Below are 11,118 nucleotides of genomic sequence, written 5' to 3'. Positions count from 1 at the left end.
GTGCTGATGCATTATTATATTTATAATACTATATATATGTGTTTATATATATATATAGGGTTAGGTTCAAATAATAAGTTTGATTTTCCTAAGAAGGCTAGGAATGAGGGTATTTTTGTCTTAACACTTTTATATCAAAACCCACTTACTTTAATCTCAAAGCCCACTTACATTAATTACAAAAACCCACTTACATAAAACCCAATTACATCTTCACTCATTCCTACATCCACCACCACTCCACCACCCACCGCCACCACACCCGTCACCCACCACCACCACCTCGCTGGAAAAGTCCGAAAAAATACAATAGAAAACACTATGAAAAACACAATGGAAAAAAACACTATGAAAAAAAAAACACAATGATAAAAACACAATAAAAAACACAATTGTATGACACAATGTAAAAAACGCAATGGAAAAAACACAATGAAAAATACTATTGTATAACACAATTTTGTAAAACACAATTTGGTAAAACACAATTTGTAAAAAACCCACTAATTTTTTAAAATTTTTATATTATAATATGGTACTCATGTTAAAGATAAAAAGACACTCGTTATTATGGTGAATTTGTTTTTCAATAAAAACGTAGTAAAAAAAGGTTATGGATGTTTTAAAATGATGGGGGAATTTGGCATGTGCCTTGCATGTGAAGAGAAAAAGTCAATGGATGTGTTATTCTTTTTATGTCATTTACCATGTGTTCACACTTGATTTCCCCCTAAACTAATCTCAACCCTCCATGTTCAAAATCGATGGACAAGATTACTTCTTGTCCTTCTTACAAAAACTATACTTCCTATTATAACCTAACCCATATATATATATAGATTGATAATATTAAAATTAAAGAGAAAGGTATTATAAATATTTACAATATTAATACTAATAAAAATAAATTAATAATAGTAGCTTAACTGTTTTTAATTTGATATATGTAGTGGAGACCATTAATTAAAAAAAAATTATATGGACTAATATGTATGTAAAATAACGTTAAGGGCTAACAGTAATTGATTTAATAAGTATAGAGGGTGTATGTTCAGTTAAAGTTGTATGGAGGGGTGAGACGCTTAGCAACACCCTATTAAGAACCCTATCGCATGCTATTGATGTCTTTTTTTTCACTTTTGTATAAACCATTTAAAACTTAAAAGGTAAAACGTTTAAACTTCTTAAACCTACTATCTTGTTAACTTTCATAAAAATCTAATGGTACTACTCTATGTGAAAAAAAAAGCCCAAAACGTCATACCGTCAAAACTAACCGTTTTGTTTGGTTTGGTTTCGTTTTTCAAAAAACCGTAATGACCAGTTTTGTATAGTTCTATCATTATTCGGGTAAAACCGGACCGCAAACCCTACAAACCATGTCTAATTGACCAGAAAGGTCGGACAAACAGACTAACTGATTGATGTAGAATGTATCGGGTTGGCTAACCTAACCATTGGTTGCATAATCCACGATCATAAGTCATAACACTCGAACACGAGCTAGGCCCACAATGCATAACCATCATCCCCAGGGCCGGGTTAACCGCGAATTAGATTTCCACGTGTCATATCACAAACAATTCAACGGACAAAACGATGCCAACTCAGAAATCATTTTCCACCGTCAGTGGCTTATTAAGTTATTATTATATTCACTCACTCACTCACTTAAAACAGTTAAACATCACCTCCTTCAATTTCCCACTGCACTTCATTCCACCGTAAAACGCCATCGTTTAACCTCAAAACGAGGCGTCTTTAACCCTCACACCCTCCGTCAACTTAACCTTAACCTTCCGTCTACCACCCGATCCACACCGTTAACTCTCCACAAATCCAACGCCCCACACCACCTCCGATCACACACCACTCACCCTCACTTCATCGTAAAATTATCCGCCGGCGCAACTCCGGCCACACCCACTTCCGACCAACCTCCGGCACGGCCCTTCCAAGGCGCCGCATTAACCCCATTACTCGCTTCAATCGCCACCGGAATAATATTATGGTTTGTTCCAGTACCCACCGGAGTTAATAAAAACGCCTGGCAATTATTATCCATATTCCTTGCAACCATTGTTGGTATTATTACTCAACCTTTACCCTTAGGCGCCGTAGCGTTAATGGGCTTAGGCGCCTGTGTTCTCACCATAACCCTAACCTTCGCATCCGCATTTTCGGCTTTCGGTGACCCGATTCTGTGGTTAATCGCCCTTGCATTCTTTTTCGCAAGAGGGTTTATTAAAACTGGATTAGGTAATAGAATTGCGTATCAGTTTGTGAAATTGTTCGGTAGCTCGTCGTTGGGGTTAGGTATAGTTTAGTGTTTAGCGAGCGCTAGTGCCCGCGATCCCCTCGGTTTCGGCCTGGGCTGGGGGAATCTTTTTGCCATTGGTTAAGTCTTTGTGTGTGGCGTGTGGGAGTAATGTAGGTGATGGGACGGAACGTAAGTTAGGGGCGTGGTTGATGCTGACGTGTTTCCAGACGTCGGTTATCAGCTCGTCGATGTTCTTGACTGCGATGGCTGCCAACCCGTTGAGTTCGAATTTGACTTTTAATACGATTAAGCAGAGTATCGGGTGGACGGATTGGGCTGTGGCTGCAGTTGTTCCCGGGATTGTTTCGTTGGTTGTTGTCCCGCTTATTTTGTACTTGATTTATCCGCCTTCGGTTAAGAGTAGCCCTGATGCGCCTAAGCTTGCGAAAGAGAAGCTGTAGAAGATGGGGCCCATGACGAAGAATGAAATTATTATGGCGGGAACTTTGCTTCTCACGGTATGATGAATACGATGAATATGATGAATGAACCGTTTGTTATAGGTTTTAAATTTATGAAACATTGTTGTTTTGATAATTGGATTAGGTTGGTTTGTGGATATTTGGAGGGGTGCTTAATGTTGATGCGGTTACAGCTGCGATTCTTGGACTAGCGGTGCTGCTAATAACCGGTGTTGTAACGTGGAAAGAATGCTTAGCTGAATCGGTTGCGTGGGATACGCTTACATGGTTTGCAGCACTCATTGCAATGGCGGGATACCTTAACAAATACGGTCTCATCTCGTGGTTTAGTCAAACAGTGGTCAAAGTATGTTATTCTTTGAAATTTGCCAATATATGTTTTTAAGATTTTGATAAAGTTATGAAGATGTGATTTTTATGTGCAGTTTGTTGGTGGGCTAGGTCTGCAATGGCAAGCGTCTTTCGGGATTCTTGTACTATTATACTTCTATTCACACTACTTTTTTGCAAGTGGAGCTGCTCACATTGGGGCCATGTTCACCGCCTTCTTGTCGGTTGCTAGTGCACTTGGCACGCGCCATTGTTTGGAGCCATGGTTCTAGCATTCCTGTCCAACCTGATGGGTGGTTTGACTCATTATGGAATCGGGTCAGCCCCGGTGTTCTATGGAGCTAACTATGTCCCTCTAGCTAAATGGTGGGGCTATGGGTTTCTCATCTCTGTGGTCAATATTATTATTTGGCTTGGAGTTGGTGGTGTCTGGTGTTTATTGGGTTGTGGTAAACTAGAGGTACCGGTGTATTAGCTACCACCGCGCAATTCGATCATAAAAATCTGGAAAATAATTGACTTTGAATGTGAGGTTAGTAGCATTTTTGATTAAATTCTTTCGGTCTTGCAAATACGTTTGTGCCTTTGTTAGAATTGTGTAGGTTAAGATGGTATACATGGCATGATGCCCTTTTGTATCTAAACATGGAAACATTAATAGAGTTTTTATGCCTCTTGTTGCTTCTTTTTTGGTCTTTTTACATGAAATTTGTAGCATTAATGTGTGTGATTTGTGCATGTAACATAAATGCACTTGCATAAGTTTCAAATATTGTTTCATATTGTCTTAACTAAAGACATATTCCGCAAAAAAGAAGCTAACCAACGAACCCGAACTAGTATACAGTACTAAGTAGCCCAAACGTGCTTAGGTGGTGATGATACAATGAAATATTTGTCGCGTTTAGCAAATCTATTGTGTTCCCTTTAGAAAGTACCATGGTCCGGTTCTTGTCCCTATTCTGCAAGAATACAATGAAGACACAAAAGAAGTAACATCAACCTATAGCTCGTGAGACTGCTCTTTTAGGTTGGTATTAGTAAGTTTGTGTCTAGAATAATTACCTCCAAAATCCTGCGAGCGCTCTCAAACTCATGTAAAAAGTAAGAGCAACCCATAGTCCGATGAATCCATGGCTCGAGGCGATGAATAGCAATAGAATGCTAATCATGGCAACCAAAACCTAACATCCAAATTTTTATAAGAGTTGTTAGTTGTTATTGAAAACATTTTTTTTTGTACTCTCATTTTGAGGTCCTTTGTTTGGACCCAAAAAATGAGATAAAAAGTAGAGGAAATAGAGCAATCATATAGAAACCATAATTGTAACTAGGAGTGACAATTCCTAACAAAATGTGAAGTACGACAAAATAATAATAATAATAATCAGGTTCTATAGCTTAATAAATAGGTCATGTTCTTGTGCTTGGGTTGACACGTTTAATTTGTATAATTAAACGGCACAATAGGAAAAGAATCAGGTTTTGGATTGTCATGGTTTAACAAGAGGTCGTTTGGGTTGACCTGTTTAACCCCTTTAGTTAAATGGGTTTTTAACCCATTTACTTAAAAATGCTATCATGCCAACCTGTCCAGATTAAGAATAAAATGTTACAAAGTCAACCCTCCAACCCGTTTAACTTAGTTATCACAACCTGGTTATGACCGCCAACCCGTTTACAACTTGATTGCAACCTATTTACAACTTGCCGACCTGTTTATATACTCTTTTCGATAGTGGGTTTAGCATGAGACAAGTTCGGGTTACACGATATTAAGTGTGTCCAAGTTAGGGTATCATTACTTGACACGAATAAATATATGGTTCCCTTTCATGCTCAGATCTTTGACACAATCCCACCCCAAGTGTGACAATGAGCTTTCCATAGAATACGCTGCGTATGCAAAATCGGATGCTCCAAAGTTCACACCATCAAAAACAAAAGCAAGTGCATTGATTGGTTGAGTTGCAGCTACAAACTGATAAAAGTAGAATTGAACTGTTAAGAGTTAGCTTGTAATCAGTAGAAAGATGGTTTTATTGTGCTATGAATACCGGTATGCCGATGCTAATAAGATGGAGGACACCAACATCTTTTGTAAACAATCTTGCCCCGAAGTGTAACCCGACCCCTAAGAAAACAGCCAATACGAACCCAAGAACCACACCTAGCTGCATTGTCGGTTGATGCAATTAGTTTGAAATTGTCACGATATAATATCGCAAAACACGGTCCTCAACCATACCTGCAAAACTCTTGAAGCAGTTGCTGTGACCTTCTCATAATCGGTTCTTGCAAACGCGCTTGCAAGTATAGCCTTCAAATGTATAAGCATGAGGAATCTTGATAAGAGAATGAGGTGACGGGTAGCGTACCCAGTTTCTTAACTGATTATAAAACCGTGGCCCATACCCATCAAGTTTACATGCATACACACGATTATCAGGTACCCGTTTATGACCTTATGTTGTTCATAATTACCTGTTTGAATGCTCATTATCCAAAACCCGGTCTTAAACTCACCCCAAAACCGACTTGAAATATCAAAATTAATTTTATATTAGGTTATAAACTTTTCTATAATCTTATATTAGATTTAATACGCAAATAACATTAGGGTATTCCAATCAGGTTCGGGTTTTTTTCCGTCTCTAGGGGTAAGTTGAATACCTGACCAGCGACAGCCAATCCGTCGGCTAGAAGTGATGTTGCTAACCAAACTTGCAAGCAAACTTGAAATGCGGCCATTGTGGTTGACCCTTGTCTTGCAGCTAGCGATGCAGACAATGTTACACAAAACGTTACAGCCATAACTCTCATTAACAATAGAAAACCTGTTGAAAAGTTAAAACAAAAGTCAAAAACATACTAAACAAAGAGTTGATTTTAATAATGGTGTACGAATTAGCTTCATTTTTGACGATTTCATGACTCACCATTTTTGAAAAATCGACCAAATTGAAGATGTTTAGAAGTAGGTGGTAAGAGCTCGATCTTTTCTAGCAATCTCCAAAATAGTATTGCCGAAATCAAGTACCTAACAAATAATAAATATATAACCACAAGAGTTTCAAATCAGATAGTATTTTCTCTATGAAAAACATAAAAAAATTTTCGTGCGTCCACTTTATGCTCATCGATATATAAACCGTCTCACATTTTAAGAAATAAAAATCGATATGAAACTTGACCCGCCTCTCATCTTAAAATAAACTCATTTGATCATAAAATTGAATTAATCCCATAAACTAGTAAAAAAAGAAAAACATAGCTTTAGAGGCAACTTACTGAGATATAACGTGAGCAATGGCTGCACCACTAACCCCAAGACCAAAAACAAACATAAATATTGGGTCTAAAATAATATTTGTCACATCTCCTGCCACTAAAGTTAAGAGTTATTAGACAAGAAATTAAATTAAAATCAAAAAGGATAATATGGTCATTTTACTTACCAGTGGCATACAAAGGAGTTTTCGTGTCTTTAAAACCACGAAAGACTCCTTGCGTCGCCAATGAAAGTAGAACGGCTGGAGCTCCAAGCGACCTTAACTTTAAGTATTGCTGCGCAGGATGTAACATTGGAGAATCCTTTGTATATAACAACAGGTTGTAAAATAAATACAAATGCATATTATTCAAATAAATAAACATCGATTCTAGTACTTACGGATTTGATCCCCATAAAACCCAACACGGGTTTTGCTCCAATAATTAAAAGTGCAGCTTGCAATAATCCCATAATACTCCCGATAACTAAAGCAGCAGAAGCGGATGGTATCCGTTTCTTCTTGTAGCTTGTAACAAGTGACTCTGAGTCGGGTGACTTGGTCACTAAACATATGAAAACATGGGACACATGGAGTAAGTGTTTTGAGACAAAGATTTTCTGGAGAAACAAAGATGTCATAAAGGAATGAGTGTTTGTAACATGGTACTTGTTTGTTCATGCTGGAGCAACATTTTGTTTTCTGTGTGTTCGTGCATTTCCAAGTTTTCATCACTCGAGTTTGAGACCGCATCCTCCTCGGCCACAAAAGAGGTTGTAATGCTTACTAGGGGAAATATTGCAATTCTTGATACTTGGTTGAATACCGCTATGGAAACTCCTACGGCTGCAAGTTCGATTGCACCTGAATAACATATATTTATATTTTTGTTACACAAATAAAAAAGGTACCTCATCTAAGTAAAAAAAATAATAATTCAAATACGCATTTATTTTAATGCGAATTTACCAATTTGACCGATGAAGGCCGTGTCAACAAGAGAGGCAATCGGATCAGCTGTCAAAGCAAGTGCTGCTGGTAATGCTATTTTTGCTATCTCCATACCAAGATCATCCATTTTCAATGCTAACCTGCAATTCAACTCTTGCATAAAGAAGAGTTTTAATGATATTATTTGTCATTTGATAAAGTTTGAGAAATAAGTTTTGATAAAGTTTTAAAAAGTCAGTTTGCATTTTGGTGATCACAAAAACATCTTTTTATTAATTACACACTCGATTAATAGACAATTATGTGTGTTACTAGAGATGATTAATTCGTTGTGAAATTTCAGTATATTTTATCGGCTTATTGTCCCCATACAATGTTCATATGGTATACTACCCGTTCGTTGTATGTTACAAAACAACTCGTCGCAAAGCCTAATTAGGCGAAATTACTTTAATGATCACGATTACTTGTCTCAAGCAATAAGTTGTAGCTTCAACTATATAAAACCAAAGAATTAACAATATAGTTCTACTTCTACAAATAGTCTGAACCAGAAAAATAAGTGAGGAACCCATGATGATAGATCTCCTTGTGATGAGGGAAAAAAGACAACTCGAGCACTGGTTTAAAAAAATGTGAATGACTGCATGAGGCGCGCTTCAAGCGTGAGGAGAGTGTAATGATGTAGAAAATGCTTCTAAGGATGTGAAGATCACATCCCATGATCTTGGTGTGACAATTGGTAGGAGTCTTTGTTTTCATATTCGGTTAAGGTGAAGATAAAGGATCAAGAAGACACAAGCGTGAAAGTCAGAGGTAGATGTGTTGTGATATTAGAATTAGGGTGATGTGAAAAGATTGCTGGGCTGTCAAGAAGACACATGCGCGAAAGTTGGAGTTAGAAGGGACAAAGATGTTGCGATGGATGCGTGGCACATAAGAATGGACCGAATATGATTTTTGGGAGTGAATTTGGGATTAAATGTATCTCGAGTGAGATAGGGGGGGGGGGGGGGTTTAACATGGCTTAGACATGTGTGAGAACTGAGAAGTCACACAACAGCTTTGCAAGAACTGTGGAAACCCTCACAAGAAGCGAAGGCAGACCCAAACTGACTTGAGATAAACGAATCAGACAGGATCTATTAGATATTTAGATTTGCATATCTTCAAGGACATGATTATGGATATGACTTATTTGAGACGTCAGCTTAAGGTTATGGACTTTTAGGCGAGTTAATAGATCTGTCATAGATTTGTCTTGGGTCTTAGCTTTTTCTATATGCTTTTGTCTAATCTAAGTTGTGCCTTATGGGTTGTTTAGAACCCACCACCTGAGCCATTAAGAGGACTGATCGATTCATAGACTCCATTTAGCATGTTTATAAGTCTGTTCGGGTAAGAGGCTCCATGAATGATTCAGAGCCTTTTAGTGAACGAAATTCGATCCTGTCTAATTCAGATGTGGCATCTTAATTGAATTATTAATAGGCTACCAAACAACCCCTTAGTGTTGTCTTGGTTTATTAACCTTTTCTTTTAGGAGAGTGTATACTTTTTTTTAGCTTATTTGCCTTTTTATTTTATTTGTTGCTACTTTTATTCACTCACCGCTTCATACTATTAACACTTCGGTTGTGTTTGTGCTTTGTTATCTTGTGCACATTTTATGTTATCTAAAAGACTTCTGTACACGTTTTTTTTAAGAAAATGCATTTCAAGTCGAGGGCTTCAACGACATTAAACTCTCTATCCTTTGTAGTAGTAGAAAGTTTGCCTATGCTCTGAATTGGATTAAACTTTGTGTGTTTATTTGTGATTTAAAAAAGATAGTTGTGTTGTGCTTGGTCTGAGCTTTGCTGCTCTTTCCTTTTCTTATTAATATTGTGATATTCATCTTGACTCAATAATTTGTCAATCTAGTGTTAGATGGTATGAACTCTTGTTCATAAAAGATACCTGATATGAGATATGTTAAGTCGGAATCTGATTCTAATTCTAAGAATTCGTGTGGCTGTTTGTGGATACAACTACATGAGATTCTTTCTAAGAAGTGAAATAGAATAACCGGATACATTGCGTGTCTTGCAATGGATCCCATTCTCTTGGTCATAATATATATTTAGTTCCTTTTTTTTCTTTTCTTTTTTATATAATAATCTTCTAAATAAAGGTTTGGATTCTATATGAAAATAATGAAGTCAATTCATACTTTTTATGTTTCTAAATTTTGTGTACCTTTTGCATCTAATTTTTATTATCTAAAAATGAATAAGGTAGAAAATGTTATGTGTGATCATTTATATGTTTTTTATAAATACCGAACGTTTTGAATATGTATGGCCTTGTAAAACTTTTAAGAGACGTCTTGATGACTAATTAATGATGTTAATGTTTTAACAAATTGATTTCTTCACATAAACTTAACTTCTGAGTCATAAAATTTGAAAGTTTATTATTTTAAAAAGTGTTCACAACTTGTTTTCCTTTAATTTCGTCGTAAACACTGTTTCATTTGTTATAAATATTAGTAAAATAAAAGATTACTTAATTAATAAATAAAACACTAAACAAATGTAACACAATATTAAAATTTATTTATGGTAAATGGATGAGTACCTAGCATCTTTAAAGAAAATGGAGATCCCACATGGATGTCCATCATCTTTCTGAGACATGACCCCTTGATTGGAGGGCAAAACCGTCAATTATTATCCAAACAAAAGTTTCCTCTGTTGATGAGTTCCTAATTCCCTGCAATAATCCTGGAACCAAACAGGATTAGAGATCATGAAACATCATACTCTTATGTTTTTTTTTTTTTTTTTTTTTTTTTGTGTTTATAAAGTGTTTTACATAGATCACTTCGTGTGTGTATATATATATAAACGATAACAAACACGCATACACGAGGGGCAAGAGCAAAATAAAAATATGAAATTAGAGATAAAGAAAGTGAAGCATGAAAATGAAAACAAGAAATAAATGGTTACTTTGAAGGAGTTTGAATTTATGGTGAGAGTAAGTTGAGGGTAGAGTTGTTGTAGTTAACAAAACAGACTTGCGACACTTTTAAAGAAGAAGAAGAAGAAGATTATTATGTAGAATAAATGAAGCTTGTAGATTCTTGAATTTATGGTTGAGAATTGAGATGGTCTCTTTCAAACGTCAAACGTTTCTCAACCATGAGAGAGACTAGTGGGTCTTGGTTGTAGACTTGTATCCTTCTAAATTATCAAAATAGTTATATATACGTAGGGGTGGGTTAATTTTCAAAGAGACTTTTCGTATGTATAAATGATACGAAGCCATTACATCGATTTTCTTAAAAAAAATCATTTTTTTCAAAATATGAATATAAGTATAACAATATTATACTAAAATTAAAAGTGGTATAGTAAAATTTTGTGTAGGGTAGTGTTGTGATCAATATTAAAGGTCTAAGCTATCTTTGAGTTAAAAATAGATCCGGAAGACCTCTTTTATCATGGGAGGATTGATGTAGGTTTAAAGTATAATTGTTGTTGGGGGTTGTGTTGACTAGTGTCTTGCTAGTCTACTTGGTTTGTACTTGTCGTTTTTTATTTTATAAATTTGCTTTTGTTGTCCGTCCAGAAAAAAATAATTTTGTGTAGGGTGTTTGAATTGTGATTTTCCCTTTTCTTTAAAAATAGTATGCTTTTAAACTTTTTTTCTTGATATGTTTAAAATGTATATATTTTATTGTAGTGGTTTATCAAATTTGTAAACCTTCGTAACCATGTAAATTAGTAAAAAGCTTGATAACTTAGAAAACTAACGATTATAAATTTTAGAAGGTCAG

General features: G+C 35.9%; 1 protein-coding gene and 1 pseudogene across 2 annotated transcripts; one reads left to right on the top strand and one right to left on the bottom strand.

Annotated features, from left to right (window-relative positions):
- The first annotated feature begins 1,985 nt into the window (after nucleotides 1-1,985).
- Nucleotides 1,986-3,525, top strand: LOC143551971 (dicarboxylate transporter 1, chloroplastic-like; annotated as a pseudogene). Its single transcript, XR_013138573.1, has 3 exons — nucleotides 1,986-2,778; nucleotides 2,867-3,088; nucleotides 3,168-3,525. The product of XR_013138573.1 is annotated as a dicarboxylate transporter 1, chloroplastic-like (transcript).
- A 432-nt stretch (nucleotides 3,526-3,957) lies between these two features.
- On the bottom strand, nucleotides 3,958-10,090 carry LOC143551970 (protein DETOXIFICATION 42-like). Its single transcript, XM_077042298.1, has 13 exons — nucleotides 9,915-10,090; nucleotides 7,314-7,435; nucleotides 7,014-7,208; nucleotides 6,746-6,909; nucleotides 6,531-6,666; nucleotides 6,364-6,460; nucleotides 6,012-6,112; nucleotides 5,746-5,909; nucleotides 5,321-5,392; nucleotides 5,130-5,246; nucleotides 4,959-5,053; nucleotides 4,138-4,257; nucleotides 3,958-4,034 (listed from the first exon to the last, which is right to left on the bottom strand). The coding sequence occupies exons 1-13, from the start codon at nucleotides 9,971-9,973 to the stop codon at nucleotides 3,986-3,988; spliced, it is 1,491 nt and encodes a 496-aa protein (XP_076898413.1). The 5' UTR covers nucleotides 9,974-10,090; the 3' UTR covers nucleotides 3,958-3,985.
- Between the last annotated feature and the right edge of the window lie 1,028 nt (nucleotides 10,091-11,118).

The sequence above is a fragment of the Bidens hawaiensis genome, unplaced genomic scaffold, assembly GCF_021521415.1.
Source record: "Bidens hawaiensis isolate Kalapana, Puna unplaced genomic scaffold, B.hawaiensis_p1.1 tig00016746_1, whole genome shotgun sequence".
Taxonomy (NCBI): Eukaryota; Viridiplantae; Streptophyta; class Magnoliopsida; order Asterales; family Asteraceae; genus Bidens; species Bidens hawaiensis.
This window is presented reverse-complemented; position numbering and strand designations above follow the sequence as displayed.

Excerpts from the sequence above, each read along its gene's own strand:
- LOC143551970 (XM_077042298.1), bottom strand. The coding sequence starts at position 9,973 with ATGTCTCAGAAAGATGATGGACATCCATGTGGGATCTCCATTTTCTTT. Across the intron at positions 6,667-6,745 it reads GTTTTATGGGGATCAAATCC|GATTCTCCAATGTTACATCC; the intron begins GTAAGTACTAGA and ends TTATATACAAAG. Across the intron at positions 5,393-5,745 it reads GATTGGCTGTCGCTGGTCAG|GCTATACTTGCAAGCGCGTT; the intron begins GTATTCAACTTA and ends ATACATTTGAAG.